The 20,131-nt window shown below is 40.4% G+C and overlaps 1 protein-coding gene across 1 annotated transcript; it reads right to left on the bottom strand.

Moving 5' to 3' along the window:
- Window positions 1–659: 659 nt before the first annotated feature.
- On the bottom strand, window positions 660–13,105 carry HSPA14 (heat shock protein family A (Hsp70) member 14). The gene is made up of 14 exons (XM_051795306.1): window positions 13,004–13,105; window positions 12,802–12,882; window positions 12,616–12,698; window positions 11,599–11,647; window positions 10,699–10,792; window positions 10,488–10,578; window positions 9,211–9,315; window positions 8,441–8,602; window positions 7,411–7,566; window positions 5,854–5,956; window positions 4,427–4,639; window positions 3,867–4,040; window positions 2,832–2,902; window positions 660–1,298 (listed from the first exon to the last, which is right to left on the bottom strand). The coding sequence occupies exons 1-14, from the start codon at window positions 13,058–13,060 to the stop codon at window positions 1,220–1,222; spliced, it is 1,518 nt and encodes a 505-aa protein (XP_051651266.1). The 5' UTR covers window positions 13,061–13,105; the 3' UTR covers window positions 660–1,219.
- Window positions 13,106–20,131: the final 7,026 nt, after the last annotated feature.

Here is a 20,131-nt window from a genome sequence, read left to right as displayed (position 1 = left end):
GGACACAAAGTTACAGGGAAGGGGATGACATCAGGCTGACATCCAGACACTCGTGGGGTTCCACAGGGCTCCATCCTCAGCTTAGGGAGGTAGTCCCAGCACCAAGCCTCTCAGATCAGAGAACGTTTCAGACATATGGAGTGAGTTTTGAGGTTACTCTGTGCAGAGCCAGGAGTTGGACTGATGATCCTTGTGGATCCCTTTGAACTCAGGATATTTTATGATTCTATGAACTATTCACTCATTTTCCAGAGCCAGGGATAAGGCAGGCCTAATTTTTTTTTTTTTCCTTTTTCACAGGCTACTATGCCATACAGTATCTATTGCTTTTGTGAGATAGGAAAAATATTGAAATACAAGATAATTTGAGAAGCTTGTATTAAAACAGATAACTGAACATAGGTCTCCTCAAATCCAGACAGGTAGCACTACCCTAGTTTTTATCTGATTTTGAGGGTCTTTGTGACATTTTTAGTATTTTACAACACTTGGCTGTCAGCTTGAACTGTTGCCCCTTAACTGCATATTAGGCTGAGACCCTCAAATCCCATAACTACACTTGCCTGCTCCATCTCCTTACTGAAAAATCCTGCAGCTTATGCCCAAATATGTGGCATACAGGTTGGAACAGTGCCACGCAGAATGGAGAATGCCAGGTCTGCATAAAAAAATGTATTTTAATAACACATAAATAAGCACATTTAACTCTTACACATATTTTTCAGGTAATACCACAAAACCATTTTACAGTTACTCCAGAAAAAAAAACAAAACAAAACAAAAACCAACAGCTCAACAGGCCAGCATGAACAGACACCACCTTCATGGTTTTGGGCAACATCAAGACCTCACAGAACTTCAGTTACAATCTGGTGCAGTTATCAGAGACTGGATTTTCACCAATTGGGTACAGGACCTGAAAAGTACCTGAAAGGAGAAATCTTCAGACTATGTATGTAATACGCTTGTTGCTGAACCACAGGCACAAGCATTTGTGCTTTGCATTTTTTAAATCAAGTGCTGATAATTCAATGATCTGCTGTCTTGATTAACATATTGCACCATGTTTTCCACTCCAAACAGACTTGGTGGCAAATTAATGTGTTGAGTTTATTACAGTCCTCTAAGAATCAAAGACATCCCAGAGAGTCATTGCTTTGGCAGAGAAGGAAGTAAGAGACAAAAATCAACTTAGAAAAATGTTGCCTTTCACAACAGGCTACGACGCCACTTCAACAGTGATGATTTCACACTTCCCGGTATCTTGATCCGTGCAGGTAACGTGCAAGGACCCATCCCTAGATAAAAGAGAGGGATATGTTTAGGACTCAACACAACACTCAGGATGCCACTGCATGTTCCAGAGAGAATAAACAACAGTCTTCACACCAATGAAAGGAAGAAAGATCAGCATCAAAATATCCCAGGGAAGAAAATATTTCAACACAGATGAAAGTGGTTTATAAAATTTAGTTTAGTGAGTGTTTAGATACAGATTTCTTGCTCTTATAGCATCTATCTTCTCCACATATGCTGAAACAGACTCAGGAACGTGTTTAAATACTGTAATTGAGTTTACTTAGTACAGGTTTATAAATAGAATATGTGTAATATTATTCAAAATATTCATTGTGAGAACTGAGTAACAGCAACAGACTGATAAGAACATCAAAGCGTGAGAACTCGACTTTTAAAAAAGTGTAAGTAGTCTTTAAATTCCAAGGATCTTCTTCAATAAGGAAAACCCTTATTTTGAAAATCCAGGAATTAAGAGACAGTAGTGAATCCCACTTCAGCTAGACACAGACACACAAAATATTCAGATAGAAATAAATGTGCTCCACTGAACTTTCTCTCCCTTTTTCACCTGTTACTTAAACCTCCTTTAAAATAATGCCCTTTTTCTGCATGACAGAGTTGCATCTATAATCCCTATGATGCTTTTCTTACCAGTGCTAAGTGCAAATCTCTGCATGACAAACAAGGCATTTTAGGTGAGGTCTATTAACAGGCTTTAATACATGTGATAGCTGTGGTAATATAATTAAGTATTTTGAACTGAAATAACAAGTGCGGGTTTAGTTTTTCAGCAACATCTACACAACTTGCGTATAATTTACAAAAATAATATGAAATTCAGGGCAGCCCTGAGAAGACAAAGATGCCTTGACTACTTAGAATTTCACCTTCAGATATCTTTATAAACTATGTAGACTATTTCAAATGAGCCCAAGTACTCCTATTAAGGCCTAGGGAAGTTAGAGAGATTTTTCCAATATCCTGTCATAAAACATACCTTCGTACAAACTTCATACTTTCCTACAAAAAGTCCCCAGATGAACACATAAAAAGTAGATTTATCAGTCCTGATTTCCTGTGGCACTGTCTCTCTACTTAAATCTGCCTCTGAAGGGACAGAGCCACAGTTTTTCCCTGTAAATGCCACAACACTTCTAAAAAAGACAAAATATCCTTCAGTTTCTCCCAAGAGTGCGGGCAGAACTACCCAACCCCCTTCCATGGGAAGTTTGAGATCCTGACTGCTCTCAAGCATGGTTAAACTGATCAACAGTTCAGAAGTTGCTAAAAATAACCTAAACAATTGTATTGAGATTTATTTCTTTAGAAATCAAACAATGAAAACACTGAAGGTACGGCAGAAAACCCACATTCCTACAGAGTTTGCCCCTGCCAGGACTGTACAGCCCTGTAAGCAATGAAATGCTGAAATTTCTCAATACAAAATTAAACATTCTGACCAGGAGCAAAGACTGCTTGTCACAAGTGGGATGCAGTAAAGTAAACAGCAGAGCAATAAATATTTTGGGTACCTTTTCATAGTGAGAACAGTTAGTATATCATGTAGGCCATCCTCCTTTTTATCTAAATCCTGGAGTACAATCTATTAAAAAAAAAAAATGGAGTTAAATTATAATGAAGTTCTCCAAACTCCTGTGCAGCAGTTTAATGGAAGCGACACAACAGCTCCGATGTGAAACACATTCTGTTTAGCAACTTGTACTGGGAATTCCAAGTCGAGGTATGCCCTAGTGGACTTCCTTTATCTGTAGTGCCAATTTATGTATTTTTAGCTATTTGTACTATTGTTTCTGTGCTTTTGTTTCAGGATTTATCACTGAGATAGCTGGAGACCTACAACTGCCACAGCCTACAGTAAGAGCTGAGCATCTCCCTTCACTTAGGATCAGTTCTGTAATTATTAGGTAACATCCTTTCCCTATCCCTCTAAAGATATTTGGGCAGGAGTAAGGTAGAATAACTATTTTCTCAAATATTCCATCAATTTCAGACACATCTGCCCCTTCCCCGATGCTTTCCAAGGAAAGCACATCATCACTGTTTTAAACAAGCTGTGATCTCTCTGCAAGTTGACTCTCGCTTAAGATCTTTAAATCCTCACTCGATATAATCACATCATCTTACAATTGTGAAAAATCAAATTTAATATGTAATACCAGGATCCTATCCAATCTAGGAAGATCAAAAAGTAATCAGCAGTACACACACTAGCTACATCACTATATTGAGCAGTTTTATATTTAAAATGCTGGAAATCTGTGCCCTACTGAAATGACTGGAATCTCTCACCCCAGTTGAGCTTACTACTGTAGTGCCAAACATCAAGCCCTGCCAGGCATTTAGGAATGAAAAAGGGAAACTTTAGTTTCTTTACAAAGTGCTCCAATACTTTGCATGTAGAGAAGAATGATTGAAGACTGATGCCCAGAGAGATGCAAGTTTTCTAACAAGTTTTGGTAGAGGTGGGATTGGTTTCCATTGTTTTTCAGATTCGACAGATTTTCCAGTGGTTGCTGTTAGAAGTGCACGAGTGTGTACATACTCACCTGGGCAAATTTATCTTCTTCGTTCATGGGACCTTTCCCCAGTGACTCGTACAGTTCAAGGCACACAGAAGAAATGTTTCCAGGGGCATGCAGGGTGTGCTGCCTTCGAGCTGGCAGTGGTGTCCCTGATGGAAACAGCACTGTGAATTTGTCAGCCCCTGACTCGTCTACTCCCTTTGAAAAGAAAAAAAGAGTTCATGCCTTTCTCTAAGTGCTTCACTGAGCTGGAATTGTCAAAACAATGCTCCACAAGAAAAGATATCCAACATTCATTCCCTCTGCCACATTTACCATCACAACAAATAAAATAAAAAAAAATAAAATTGACATTCCTATAAAGTCCAGCTATTACAACACAGAAAAGACACAATCTCTCTCCCCTTAAAATCAAACCATTTTTCCTGTCATTTTTCTGTCAATGAATCCAAGTTACCACATACTAATGACCTATGGACAATCTGTAGAAGTAATAAAACAATACTGTTTCTCTAACATCAATCATTAGTGTTATATATTCATTGAAGTTGTAAAATTTTCTAATATTCTAATTTTAGTCTTACCTTTAGAAGAATATCTTTGGCAGAACACTCAATAAGTGCTTCTTCTTCTAACAAGGTATTCTCTTTTCCTAGCAGAATTCCTGCCTCTATGGCTGCACCGATGGGAATAACTTCATCTGGAGGAATTGAATTCAGTAACTCCACAGTTGGGAAAATGTCTTTGATCAGCTGCTGTAGCTTTGGGATTCGAGCAGACCCACCGCACAGAACTACCTGGAAAACACGACATAACAATTTCAAATCTTCCTGCTGTCAAATAAAACAGACAGGTCACAACCTGCAGCACAAAACCACAAACTGCTCTGGGATGCTTAATTATCTGTAGTTGTTACAACAAAAACTGATGTAATCTCTGGTTGACTTCTGATACTTTTGCATTTGAAATGAAAGGAAATATGGTGTCTTGAAAATGTGTTTCTTATAGCAAGAATCAGCTAGATAAGGTAATGTTTTAAGAAATTGAGAAATTCATCACAAAAATAGCATCAGGTTGGAAGAGACTTCCAGAGATGGTCTAGTCCAACCTCCTGGCCAGAACAGGCGGAGTTACAACCTGCTCAGGACATTACCTACACAGATACATATTCCACAGACTCTGTGGGTCCTTATTTCAGCATTTGATTTCCCTCACACCACAAATTCCTTTCTTGGAATCTAAAATTTCCCCATGCTGTAACCTGTGCTGCTTGCCACTCACCCTTCCATCATGCACCTGTAGGAAGAAGCAATTCAGGTTTTGTCCTTAATTCCAAGTCTTATTAGCGACTTTGTTGAAATCAGCCAGATTTGGAAACAAAGCTAATTCCTACTTTTCCTCATGTAAAACATAACTTAAGAGTTGCAAATCAGGTTTATTTATTTTTACATTTAAAGTGTTTCCTCCCAAAGCATTGAGGCCTGAGAGCCTAAAAGGCCACCTAAAAAATACTGCCACTAGAAAACAAAAGCTGTTCTCTGAACAGTGGCCTGGGATGCTTCATTATCCACCAGGAAAACTGAGATGTGACACAGCAAACACTAATTAAGAGTCTGAAATAGCACCAGTCAGTTTCCTCAGAAGAGTCAGCAAACCCCATGCAATGTTCAGTGAAGGCAAAAGAAAGGTCATATACTGAACTTAAGGAAGGTATTCCTCAGCTTTACCAAGAGTTACACAAACACACAAAACAGAGACCAATCATCTCCACTTATTCAATATACAGCAGTAAAAACGCACCACTGAATTTGACTCTACCTTATACTTAACTTCAAGTAACTGAAATCAAAGTAAATATAGGAATTCTAAAGATCTTGATAGACTTCGTTGGATCCCAGTAAAAATGCTTAAACATATCATGAAATACTCACAGTCTGCAAGGAAAACAGGCCCTATAAATACTGGTTTTGGGGAGCTAAGCACACTACAGACAAGTGACTTCTATCATTACCTTATTAATATCATCTGCTGTAAATCCAACTTGCTGCAAGAGGTTTTTAATGGCTTCTACACACTTACTAAAAAGTGAAGAACAGATAAGTTCAAACCTGGCCCTAGAAAAAAAACCACAAAAAAAACATTCAAGAAGGGTCATCTCATCTATTACAGACAAATACCTGAAATGGAAGAATGATCATTTTTAGAATATTCTTTGGTTCTCTAGCTATACCTGTGTCATGGTTTGAGAACTCCAAAAACCAATTCCCTAGTCCAAACCCCCTCCCACATCTCAACCCAGTGTGAGATGGGTTTTTCCAGACACTACACGAGACTCAAAATGGGGGAAAAGGGAATATATTACAATGACTGTACAAATAAATACTACAATACATTATATACAATCTTAACTACCTCTACCATGACAACCTGGTATTTAAGGATTAAAAAAAATATCTTCTTTTCCAATTATTAATCTTGAAGTGATTCTGTTGTTGTGAAAGTATCTGTGATTAATTCCACCACTAACACCTACATGGAATGCACATTCATTCTTCTTCAGTGTACTATAGGGAAAAAACAGTATTGTCTCAACAAAACCCAGCATTGCTGTCTTGACTCATATGTAAAAAAATAAAGCAGCAAACATCCTGGAACCGTTTCATCACCCTTAAAATGGACACAAAGACTCCATTTGGAAATTTCAGAGGAAAATCAAGCTGTGTCCTGATTTGCACACAGGGAATAGGTTAAGCAAATTAAAAAAGAAACTTGTGCTTGCTTTCATCTCTTTCAAGCCTGAAGAGGAAGTTTTACTCTGTAGGAACACAGCAAGTCAAAGTCTGCAGCACTAGTCCACAGGATTAGCATCCTTATCCAAAAGAGAGCCAACCCAAGTTACACAGTACTGCTTCTCAAGCTTGAAAACATGCTGTGCTTTATCATAGCAGCTCCAACTTCTGCAGCAGTGGATGCACAGCTCTGGAATGGAAAAGCCTATTTTATTTTGCTAAAGCTGCTGCAGTCTGGAAGAGCAATTGAAGTGAGCTAAACATCTAAATAAGTATCATCCCAAGGGAAAAGAGACTTAAGAGTAGGACAGAGCAGTACAAAGAAACAGAGAACATTTTTCTACTCCAGCTGTCACTGAGGCAGCATCAACTTCCATGACAACTACTATTCTGAAGCTCATTTAGATGAAGAGTAAAAAAGTCTTCTTTTCTTTAGGGAAGATACAACAACAAAACCACTAAGGGGGAAGAAACAGCCACCTTGCTTCATTACAGTATCTACTCCCCTTCAATCAACAACCACACTCCAGAGATGGGGTCTCCTTGTGCCTTTTTTCACTTTATTTTCTAACCATTAGGGCAACACTGTTACTGCCCTAACTATACAGATTGCAGCATAACAGAACCATCAGTATGAAACAAAGCAAGTTGGCCTTCTGTCTTCTGTTTCCAAAATAAATGCCACCGGAAATCAAAGCTTATTGAAATTCCTAAATATCACCTAGGAAGATTTCAAGAACAGTTTTATATAAAGGCAGTAGCTTCAAGACTTGCCTTACCTGGACACGTTACAATCAAAATCCAATCCATCATACAACGAATCTACAAAACAGTTTGCACTTCCCAGGGTCGATAAAGAGTGTTTTGCAATATCAGCACTGTTCATTAACTTCATCATGGCTCTGGGGTTTCCTCTAATATCATGTTTACAAGACCTGTATTAAAAAAAACCCCAGAAGATACCAGTTTAGAAAGGCAGGAATTTGACTGATAACGGTAACTTTCTGAAAAGAAAAACAGTTTAGAGCTATTAAACTCTTTCTGTAAACATTTTAGTATTAACTACAATGCCACTATTGAAAGCTTGCCAAGAAAAAGTATATATTTCAATTTCAACTAGAGACCACTGTGAGGAGGCACCCTGAACTCCGGCATTAGTGTTTATCATACAGATTAAAGTCTTGCTGCACAATTTCTCAGATGAACAAATTCTGTAAATGGCTGCAAGGAACAGCAAGAAAAGGTCTTGCAAGTTACTGATTTTTAACCACAGATTAAGAATAAACAGAACAGTGACCATTAGACATGTCAGCAAAATAGTAAGTTTTATCCAAAAAGTCTTTTTGTGGCAGTATGCACCTGACCACCTCAAGACCACTGAGCCAGTGGTTATGCATTGGTTCATCACAGGATGGTGTGACATACAGACTTCAGCCTGATGACCCAAGTCCCTCCACAGGCTTCCACACCAAGAAAACCAAACAAAACCACAGAGTCAGTTCCCTGACACCCAAAAAGCTTGTGACTGAAAGTATGGAAGCAGCCCGTAGTCACACACATCACTCAAAACACAGCAGAGTTCATAGCTGAGCCGTTATAGTTCAACACCAACTCCAGGCAATATCCACACAAACCCAAGCATTTCCCAGTCTTCCTCCTCAGCCCCCAACAACTGACTGTTCCTTTAATATCTTTATTTGAGCCATTTCACTCACAGACAGTCTGCTAGATTTTTTTCTTTCTTTTTGAAATCAAGCACTAGATAACGAAGTTCCTGTCCTAAGAACATGCTTGGAATTCAAAACTCACCTCTGAAATTCGGAAGCTAAGTGTTGTGCCAGAGCTTCTGTGAAGCAAACTCCACCAATGCTGTCATCCGTGTTTGTAGCAAGCACACGATATATCCCACTGTTTACTTCTATGACTGTGATAGAAAGTGATGTCCCACCAAGTTTATAAACCAACACATTGCTGCCATGTTAAAAAAAAATTGAAAGTAGCATGAATAGGCCAGCAAAAAAGATGTTAATTTTGACACACCGTCTATAAAGATGACCACCAAATAATGCACTGCAGGTTTTAATCAGTTTTCTCAAGATAATTTGATTTAGGGTGTTTGTGTTTAATGCATCTCAGTAGTCCTGACTGCTTGACAATGTGCTCTAAAGAACAAAATCAGTCTGTTTCATACAGTGGGAGTAGCCAAGGTTTCTCCTTCCACATAACTGAGAACTATCGTTACTTTCAAGGTTACAGGCAAGAAGTATATGAGAAGGGTAAAAAGGGTTGCATTTTTCTTCAAGCCAATCAGTTCATTAAAGAGAAAGTAAGACTCTGGGCACAAATCTTCAAAGACAATTCTAAAAATATAAAAACCAAACCAAAGGGATTTAAACCACTACAGAATTACAACTTCTAAATAGCTATTGGCTTTATTGAGAGAAAAAAAAAAGAAAAACAAGCCTCAAATCATTAATTTTGTATTGACTGCTAAGGCAACACAACATCCCCTCATTTAAGATTTCTTGGAATTTAAGTACAGCAGCTTAAATTTAAGAAGTAAAATATTAGGATTTTACCTTTTCCCAGTGGGTGAGTCCTGGCCAATTCCATAAGCAAGGAGAGCTGCAGATGGTTCATGGATTAATCTCATAACATTAAACCCAGCAGCTGCAGCTGCTTCCCTGCGATAAAGCACAGCAGCATTTCATTTTCCTTTAATGGTTTCACTATAGTCACACACTATTAACATTTCATCTGAACTCAGAACTTGGTTACAGCATGGTATTAGCAAAGCCAAGTGACTGGAAAAGGAAGGCACTAAGTTCAGTTGCTATTGTGTTCTTGAGGTAGTTGGATCTGCTGTGTGCTTATTGTCAATGAAAACTCTCATATATCAATCTACATAGCCCATAAAAACTGCAAAACCCCCTTCAACCACAAGATTAAACCCCCTACCCTCAATCAAACTTGGTAACTTATCTTCAGGTGTGGTATTAAAAGCTCTTGATACATTATTTCAACAGGTAACATGCTAAAGAAACCACTTTGCTTCAAAATTAAGTTACCGCACCTCACTTGTAACACTTTCTTTACATGTTTTCTGGAAACTTCAGTAACCCTGGGACTGCCCTGCAACTTGTTCCCTCCACTTTGAAATTATTTTGAAACTGTTATACCAGAGCAACAGAATGCTTCATTGTAAGTACTGCAAATATCCAGCTCACTCACGTTTTGCGACCAACTTTTAGGTGCGTTTTAAGTATTTCATGACAGTTAAACATAAGGGCTTCCACATATCAGAAATACCACTACTACATATCAGCATCTACTACAGAACAGTAGATGCTGCCAATTATGCTCAGCTTTAAGCATACTTATGTTTTCATACAGAGGAACTGTAACAGCAGAACTGATTCCAAAGAGACTTTCCAAATAGAATAGTGGTGTATTTTCCACATCTGAACTCTGACAAAAGAGTCCTCAGCAAGTCACGTAACACCACTTGGTTTGGTAAGTATGAAGGAAGGGAAATTAAAGAGGGTGAGAAACTATTTCAAAGTTTCAAAGGTGACACTGAAGATCCTGATCTGAAACGATGTTCTGCCCTTGATGATACCAAAATTCCCTCTCTCTATAAATGATTCAGAATATCCTTTGGGTTACATCAGTGAATTCCATGAAAAATTTCTAAACCCAGGATTTAATCTCCTGCTTTAATATTTTCCCCATTCAAATAACATCCCAATATCTTGACAGTCACAAGCTGAAGTCCAGCAGGAGAACTGCCACTGCTGATCTTCCAGCCTGTCTTCTTTAGGTACGTTAAGTAACAGAAAAATCTTAATCCTCTTACCCAAGGGCATTTTTCTGATTCTCTCCAAAATCAAATGGCACAGTGACAACAACATCGTTTACATCTGAACCCAATGCAGACTGAGCAGTCTCTGTTTATAAACACAGGCAGAACATGTTATTAAAAGCATAAAAAACCAATATATTACATCTTAAAAATACGAGAACAGCTTAACAAGCTAAAACGTGTTATGATTTCAATTATTACATACCTTTCATTTTACTGAAAATCAGTTTTGCCACATCTTCTGGGTTAATAAGTTTATTATCTATTTCATATTGAAGTTTTCCATTCTTCTCAATTATCTGTAAGCAAAACCAACACACCTTTGTTAGATATGCAATATGGTTAATAAAAACCCATAATGTTTAATTTAGTTTCTGTTCAAAGTAAAAAGAACTGGACTGTGTAAATACTCTCTATTACAAGGAAATAAATGCTTCCAAGATGCTTATCAAAGATTACAAAAAGACCTGGATCATGTGACACACACAACAGTGACATTCAAGGCTTAAAGACTCCAGACTTCCTTTTTCTATTAAGTTTTCCTTAGTACAAAAGCAACGTTTAGAACAATAGTGCTTGCCTGGTTATATCCCACAAGAAAAAGCCCAGCAATTTATAAAAGCACATCAATACGAACAGCCAAAACCCAGGGAAAAACCTGCTTCTTCTTTATGAATGCATTTGCCAGGATACTTTTTTCTCCTGTTTTGCAAAATTTTCTAGTAACAAGCACAGCATTATTCAAATTAAATTTGTATTTAAATCGAGTGGTTAAGCATTTTTATCACAAGGTGCTGTAACCTGAGCACCTTCTGCCACCACTAAGAAAACCCACAATGCTACTACCCAAATATATTAAGATTCGTCCCTTTAGAGAATGTCCAAGAGATAGGTAAGAATTTTTCTGTTGGACTATGTCATGCTGGCAGATCTCAGAACATGGTTATCTACTTGATAAAAACAGAAACACAGCAGCAAGTGGCCCTCATATGAAGAGCTGATCATTACAGAACACAGACATGAATAGCACAAACAAGGACAAGAATAAAAATATAAAGTTATATAAGTTACTCTGAGAACAGCAGAAATCCCAGATCATACTCACAGAGCACTTGCTTTCTGCAATATATTTCTCTGCCTGCGGGTCACCAGCGCTGTCCAGACAAATTCAAAATAACAAGATAAATCATTTGCTCAAGGGTAATTGCACAAATTCACCTTGCTCATATTCCTTATAAACATCTTCAATATATCAAACTATACTTCCACCAAAATTCCCGTTTACTCTCTACAGATGCATTTATACAGTAGAAATAAAACCAACAGTTCTGACTTTCAATCTTCTTTCCATAACTAATGATTGAAAAAATACCTGTTAGTTAGGGAAAGGGGAAAACAAAACCTAACACATTGTTTCAACCTGCTATCCCCAGTGATCACTATAAAAGATCTCAATAAAGTTATGAAGTGAAAAGTGCTGGGAAATACATCAGAATGGACAACACAAAGGGGCTGTAATACACAGCTGGGTCATCACTAAAAAGTTCTGATACATGCCTGATGTCAGATCTAACCCAACAACCAACTAGAACAACCCAAGTTTTGTTCTAGTCACTGCAATTGCCAGAGCAAGCCATCGCAGTTCCACTGACTGAGGAATCACAACAGTGTGTTTCACTATTACAATAAAAGTTTCATGCAAACAAAGCCACAGTGCATTTTACATGCAGAAAAACAACCCATTAACAAGACATTTTAGTTAAGAGTTTGATTTTCGCAGACAAATTCACACCTACAATACTACACACCTCTTTGCTCCTGGAATGAAATGTAGGCTAAGAAGTTTATAATATAAAACTGGTCTAGTGGACAGTGTGCCTTCCACGTGTTCCACTACAGGGGGGTGGAATAAGAGGATCACTAAGGTCCCTTCCAACCCAAAGCACTGTGACTATGATAATAGAATGATTTTTTTCAGAGATTACATGCCAGTGCCAGGTTAAATTAAATACTGTCACAATACATTAAAACGCCTCCAGCATGAGCGCTGAGAGGTTTCACCGACCAGCTTTAACAGAGAAAACCAAATTTCTCACTGCTCCTTCCACACCCGTTCTCTTACCTTCGCCCGAGGATCTGCTTTACTTTCACTACAGTGTTCGAAATATTTCTGATCCTGCTCTGCTTTGCGGCTAAGCCAACCACCTGAATAAAAAAAAAGTAAAAAAACAAAGTAAAAAAAAAAAAAAAAAAAAAAAAAAAAGTGAGCAGCCCGCAGAGCCCCCCTGCCTCCTCCCCTCAGCCTCACCTCTTCGCTCTCCGAGAACGCCACAACCGCGGGGGTGACCCGGTCCCCGGCGTCGTTGGCGACCACGTCTGCGCGGCCATCCTGAGGGAAGAGACAGAGACACCCGTGAGCCGCCCCTCGGGGATTCGCCGCCCCGCCCCGGCCCGCCCCCTCCGACCGGCAGGGACCCCCAAGCAGCCCCCCAGCCCCGTCCCCCCCTCACCTTGTAGACGGCGGCGCAGGCACAGGTGGCTCCCAGATGAACACCGATGGCCGCCATCGGCCCCACCCGCCCCGACCTGCACCGCGCGCGCCCGCCCCTAGCCAATCCCACGCCGCACCGCCCGCTCGTCACCGCCGGGACAGCCAATGAGAAAAGCAAGGAGAGGCGCGTCACCGCGCATAGCAACGGGGGGCAGACTCTGCTGGGGAGGAGAGGGGGTTTTGGCGGGAAGCGGCGCTGAGGGGCGGCGGGTCCGTGAGCGGTTCTTTGACGCCGGCACACCTAGAGTGGGGGAAAATAGAGGTGGAAGTGGAGAAGTTAGAAAATAGAGACATTAAAATACAGATTAAAGGGGAGAAAGCAGCAGCTGTATCATGCACATGCTGCACCGTGTGTGTTTTATCTCTGTGGCACCTCTCGTGATTTAAATGCAGGCAATGGAGTGCATGGAGACGTTGTAAATCACAGAATCACAGGATCAATTACGTGGGAAAAGACCTCTGAGACCATCGAATGCAACCTATGACTGAAAAACACCCTGCCAACCAGACCAGGGCACTGAGTGCCACATCCAGTCTTTCCTCAACACCTGCAGGAATAGTAACTCCACCAATGCCCTGTGCATTGCATCCCAGTGTCTAATCATCCTGTGCATTGCATTCCAATGTCTAATCACCTGTTCTGTGAAGGAATTCCCCCTAATGTCCAACCTTTCTATATTATGGAAATATTTCTGTGTTCAGTGCTTCAGGTCGAGCTGAAGCGCTGGTTTGGCATCATCCAACGAGGCATGACTGGTGCCTGAAAGCAAAGCTCGGTGTCTCACAATGTTGCACTGCTATTAGAAAAATACACCCTCAATACTACAAGAGAAGGGGGAAAAAAAGAAAAAAGGAAATTATTTCTATTGTCAGCCCTGGGGAAATCAGCACCATTTGCACAGAACATCATTCACACATCCTGGCCAGAGCTATCATGCTGAAGGCTCCTCAGATTTTGTGTGTCCCTGCAAAGGGCGCTGCAAAGTTACCAGAGAACAGGTCACCCAATGTTTGCAGCCTCACACTGTAAAGATGACAGCACGTGTGCAGATTTGGGTGCTTATTTGCATCTCATTTCCATAGGGAGTCTAAATGCCCTGCTGGACCATCTCACTGCGTCGTTCTCAAGATTGTCCTTATCCTCCTTTATATATGATATATCAAAAGTTAAAGCAATGAATTAAGATCACATAGAGGTGAAATGAGTTACTCGGAGTTGCAAAGGGATTTTGTGTCCCAAAATGGATCCTGGCTTTCTTAAGTCACAGAACAATCTTCCTTTGGGTTACTAAACTTGCTGAGGTCTGACCAAAGGCTGGAGCTCAGATGCCAGCATTCTGTGCTCGGGAGATGATGGCAATGTTGATAAAGGTGAAGCTTATACAACTGGAAACAATACCTTTGAAGTTTGTCCAAATTGTAGCTCCTTTCTGTGTCCTCTTGTAAATGGAGGACTTCAAAGAGAAAAAGGGTAGAGGTGAGCAGGAGAGACCTGTGGGGACTGGAAAATGGTATTGTAAAAGAAAGGCTTTTGTGATGCTTTTGACAAAAGAAAAGAAAAGATGAGGAGAATCTGGGAGGAGACACTGAAGACAGGAGGATAAAGCAGAATAGAAGTCCATAGTATGGAAACCAAGAATATTTTTCCCATGCTTTCCCCCAGATCCTAATACCGTTTGCACCATTTATGGCAATACACTGGTATTTAGAACCTAAGCCAGTATGTGTAATCTGTGCATTAAAAAGGGCTTGTGGCCACACTGGTAACATCTCCTACTCAGACTGGCACATTCACAGTTATTTTCCAGTTGTTGTTATGCCATGGACATATCTATATGGACACAGAGAAGTTCCTCTTATCTTAACTAAAGCAGTTATTGCTCCTTCCAGGTGTAAAAAAGCCTAAGTGAAGCAGGCAAGAAATGCCTTAGCTGAGGTTTGTGGGGGCAAGTAATGTTTGTTGAGTAGTGAAAACCCCTTGCCTGTCTGTGTCCTTCTTATCTTTTTGGGAAGTGTCCTTAGCTAATAGGAAGCTCACAGCCTGCGCTGAGCTTGAGTGAGCTGAGAGATGGGGCAAACAATTCACCACTAAATAAAAGTGGAAGCAACATCTTGGATTCAGGATACAAAAGAAATTAAACCTTCACACCTCTGTGAGAGCTGTCCCTCTGAGTCACGAGGAGCAGGAGAAACATCCAGCCCCAGTCTGACTGGAGTCCTGCATATCTTCAGGCACCTACATCCAGCAAACAAGCTCACCAGGCTGCCCCATTATCAAACTCACCTCAGATTTTGCCAGGTACTCTGCTAAAACCCCTTAGTATTATTCCCACCTGACAAAGCAGTGTCACAAACCTTCCCAACATTAGAGCTGCCTCTTCCCTCCCAGTCCATGGCACATCTCTCAGCCATCCAAAAACCAGAGCAGCCTCTGTCAGACCAGTGCAAGCACAATACAATGGAGCTCACCCAACGTCCTTTGGTACCAAGACCTCACAGCAGCCTGAGAGGCTTGAATGCAAAATGGATCCCCCGGCACTGTCTGTAACCAGATGAATGTAGGAAAATCACAGACAAAAAAAGGACAGTAACATCAGCTGAGTTATTTATAGAGTCACAGAATAATTTGAGTTGGAAGGGACCTTAAAGGTCACCCAGTCCAACCTCCTGCAATGGGCAGGGACAGTTTCAACTACATCAGATTCCTCAGAGCCCGGTTCAACCTGACCCTGAATGTTTCCATGAACGGGGCATCCACCACCTCTCTGGGCAACCTGTGCCTTCATTTCACCATGTTATATTTAAAAAATTCTTCCTTATATTTAATATTAATCAACTCTCTTCTCATTTCAAACCATCACACTTGTCCTGCTGCTACAGGCCCTGCTAACATTTGTCCCCATCTTTCTCACAGGCCCTCTCTAAATGCTGAAAGACCTTCAAAGTGGAAGCGAGTGTTGAACAACAGACTGTATTGCAGCTGGTAAATAGTGTATACTCTAAAATGTCCCTTGGGGTGAGGAAAGAGGGATGAGAGAACATCTTTTAATTATCTTGTGTGCGTTCTGACTTAATTCTCAGGAAATTAAGCCCCAAGGAGACTTGAGAGGGCAGCTGCAATGCCATGGCCTGTAATCATCTCAGGCCTGGGAATGTGAACAGAGCCAGAGGAGTGGATTGTCAGCTGAGCTGCAGGAGAGCCCAACAGGCAGGGGACCTGAACAGTGGTCCTTGACTTTGCCCTGGCTTTGGAAACAGCCCCTTCCCCCAGACAATAGGATGACACTGTACAGTCTTACTGCAGATGCTGAAATCTCTGTTGGAAAACTTTCTTCCCCACTTCTTGCCTTCATAAAAACATTGATGAGATTTTTTTTTTTGTTTGCGTAAAAGAAGTCTCTTCAAACTGATTGTCTAAATCCCTTGAAGTAATTACATCACCATTATTCATATTGCACTGCTTATTTTGGGCACAGGAGTACATGGTGTTGGGAGGTCTGTATATCACCCCCCAAACTGGGTTTTAGTGGAGGCTGTATCTATTTCTGGCTTTGCTGTAATATATCCCACCTGTTACAAAAGTCACTTGATAAAGTAGATTTCAGTATCCCCGTTGCTTCATAGTCACAGTACATAAGTGATAGGGAAGAAGCCAGCTCAGTTAGTTAAATACTTGTGTTAATTTTTAATAAGCTGAACAAAATGTTCTTACAAGTCAAAGGTTAGGAAGTGAAGTCCTCCCTCAGCAGTTTGGCAGGCAAACCTGTTGTAGAGTTGGTATCAGTGCCTGTAGGTGGCGTAACTGCAGAACGGAATCGCAGTGCTACAACTTATCTGCAGCCCTTGGTCTGTTTGGCAGCTTGTAGGTTGGCAGAAAAGTTGAAGCCAGATTTTTTTTTTTTTTTTTTTTTTTTACTTACACCAGAGTACTTATTAGATAACATCCCAGGACTGGTTTATATTTTAGACGACATAAAGCATATTAAACATCTCTGATTTTGCTTGTAAGTCAGGAATTGTAGTTTTCCTTCTATCTATTCTTGAAAAACCTTGGAGTGCCTTCAAAATAAACCATCCTTTATTGCACTCCACATCAGCAACTTGAGTCACGAAGTAGGAAAGATCTGATTTTCTTACAACCCAAAAGAACCAAACCTCCAGCCTGTAACCTGGATGAGCTGCTGACCCATCCTAAAGGATCCCAAGGGAATTTACCAATGACTCCGTTGTTGTCCTAAAAATAGGAATCTCTTCCAAGTCACTCTGGTACATTTCTTCTCTGCTTCCATTCAGCCAATTGCAGATTGTCCTTGACAGGAGTAAGGAACCACTGAAGGCCAATTAAACACAGCAAACATACTGCATGGCTAGAACAGAACCAGCACAAGTCACCTTTGACACGGCTTTGTTGGAAATTGGCTATTAGGAAAATCAAATTTGTGTGAATTTCTGTAGAGTAAATACAAGCACCTGCCACAGATAATTGCGTGTACACTCTGTGTTAATAAAACAAAAAATATGTAATATTCTCATTGCTGTTTGGAGAATTGCTGTTGACTGTGTCAGGCACTGTCATCTCTGGGCACATCTACGGTGGTCATAGTTGGCTGAACAACTTTATTAATCTTGTCAAGCCTGAGAACTTATAAAGATATGTACAAAATATTTTTTTCCCCAGGAAAATAATAGAAGAAATAATAAAATAACTTCTTTTTTAAATTTTTGGCCTTTTTCCTCTCTGTGTTCCAGTTTTTCCATCTCCTAAATTATGTCAAATTCACTCTGCAGGCATGTTGAAAGGTTTTAATAATAGATAGGAAGTGTGCTGAGATCCTTGGCTGGAGGATGCTCTGTAAACATAAAATGTTATGGTTAATAATGCAGATCTAAGTTGTGGCATGAATTACAAAGGGTGCCAGGAGGCAAGCCCAGAGCTTTCCAAGCAAACTTCATGGTAAAACATGCCTGAAATTCACATTTGTGCTCTGGGTGGAAAACCTTGTGATCATTGAGCACTGCCATGAAGTTCATACTCTGCAGGGCAAGGTCAGTACAAAAGGACGAGAGGAAATGGCCTCATTTTGTGCCAGGGAAGATTTAGATTAGATATTAGGAAAAAATTCTTGGCTGAAAGGTTGGTGAGGCATTGGAACAGGCTGCCCAGGGAAGAGGTGGAATCACCATCCCTGGAAGTGTTCAAAAGACATGTGGATGTGGCACTTGGGGACGTGGTGAACGCAGCAGTGCTGGGGTTGGACTTGATGTCCTTAGAGGTCTCTTCCAATCTCACTGGTTCTATGATTCAATGAAAACTAAGTGGTGTTTAAACCAGCAGTTTAAGAGCCAACTACCAAAACAGGCTGTGATCAGCATCAGATTAGTTGGTGAAAAACGTCTTCGTCTTAGGTAAAGAACAGATCTAGGTACAAGGGTGCCAGCTGTAAGCAAGAAGTTCATTCTGTGCACTGTCAGAGATTTACTATGTGACCTTGAGGAAGCCATTTCGTTTTACTGGTTCTTGAGTTCTTTGTCTGAAAAAAACCCAACCAACAAACAAACAAGAGTAGCACTTTCCCTTCCTCCCAAGGGTGTTCTGAGGATAACCACGTTAATTAGTTGTCTCCTTTGAGGTGAGTGTAATAGGATGGAGTAGTTAGAACACAGCTCTTTCTTATCTATGCTAACCCGTCCTGGTCAGCATCATGTCAACTTAATTGATTTTTGCAGAAGTTGATTAATCACAATTAAATGTCCATGTTAAAACCAACACTAAGATTAGCTTTACTGAGCTGAGATCAGAACAGTGATAGATTTTGAGCTCCTTTTATGAAAAATAGTGTTAATGGGATACATGCAGAGCTGATAGAACTATTTCATTTCCCACAATCCCACTGCTATCTATAAAGCTAAAAGATGAAATTACAGTTTTTCTTTAAACTACAGAGCAGTCATATTTTTTTAAGTGTTAATGATCCCTGTCTTTAGCTAACTTGTTAACATTCCTTTGGTAGTCTCTCTTGTTCAGCTTAAGGTTTTTATTTTCTTGTTGCAGTATGTAAAGAATTTTTGAACAGATTTTACAATTTATTTATAGAAATTCAATTTTTGCTGTGGACATCATAGCTGGTCAGCAGCTGTGGAGATGCAAAGGAAAAGAATGGCATCTGGAACCATTATCCTTTGTTTTATGTTCTGAGAAAGTCCTGGTTAAATGACAGAATTTGTGCTCAATAAAAATCTCTGTCCATCTGCACTCATGGGTATTAATTCAAATCCAGTAATGACAATAATAATGATAATTATGAACAACAGAGGACAGTCCTGTGGCCTGTGAGAAGCAAATCTGGAGGATCTGTGATTAATTTTCAGCATATATGTCTGTGTGTTGTTGGACAGCCATTGAAATCAGTGGGACTCTTTCCAGCAGCTTCCCTGGTCGTTGGCTGGGGCCCTAAACAGCCTGTTACAACAGGGGACAATTGACATTGCTGTTGGCAGCTCATCAGCTGATGACTGAATAGATACACTGAAATTCCCTCCCACCTTTGCAGAGGAAGCTGGGAAAGGCCAGGGGTGCAGAGGAGGGAGCTGCTGGGCTGATGAACAGGCAGCGGCACTTTTCTTCCTCAGTGACGGCATCACGGCTTCAGAGGTATTTCAGGCACCCAATTTTTTTACTGTGTGATGCTTTGGGTTTAAAGACCTGGACACAGAGAGCTGCCTTTAAAAGAACAGCTGCCACTTTTGTGGGAAGCTATTTTTATGGCGGCTGAAACACTTCTCATTCGTGGCAGACCTGAGGCCCAGGCCATTGGGACACATTACATTGACTGATCCTACCTCCTGGTCCACAGGAGGATTGTGCAATCAGACAGTTTGTGTTGTAAAATCTGTCCACACTCAGATGTTAATCAGTCCAGCTGCAGGGACTTCTCATTTCTTTGGAAGCAAGAGAGGAATCCCTGAAGTCTCCACAGAAGAGCTGCTGCAGAAGATACGCTGCTTTGTGGTAACTCACACAGGACAAATTCCACTCCACCAAGAAGAAGTTATAGGCAGACACATCTTCAGCATGAATCTCTTCCAT

Source organism: Manacus candei, unplaced genomic scaffold (genome assembly GCF_025592945.1).
Source record: "Manacus candei isolate 608988 ecotype Guabito, Panama unplaced genomic scaffold, ASM2559294v1 h1tg000042l, whole genome shotgun sequence".
NCBI lineage: Eukaryota > Metazoa > Chordata > Aves > Passeriformes > Pipridae > Manacus > Manacus candei.
Note: the sequence above shows the minus strand (reverse complement) of the source record. Positions and strands in the feature narration are given on the sequence as shown.

Coding starts and splice junctions, on each gene's coding strand:
- HSPA14 (XM_051795306.1), bottom strand. CDS start 13,060: ATGGCGGCCATCGGTGTTCATCTGGGAGCCACCTGTGCCTGCGCCGCC. Junction 10,793..11,598: donor TTGCAGAAAGCAAGTGCTCT/GTGAGTATGATC, acceptor TTTTGCTTACAG/ATAATTGAGAAGAATGGAAA. Junction 5,957..7,410: donor TTTGATTGTAACGTGTCCAG/GTAAGGCAAGTC, acceptor TTTTTTTTCTAG/GGCCAGGTTTGAACTTATCT.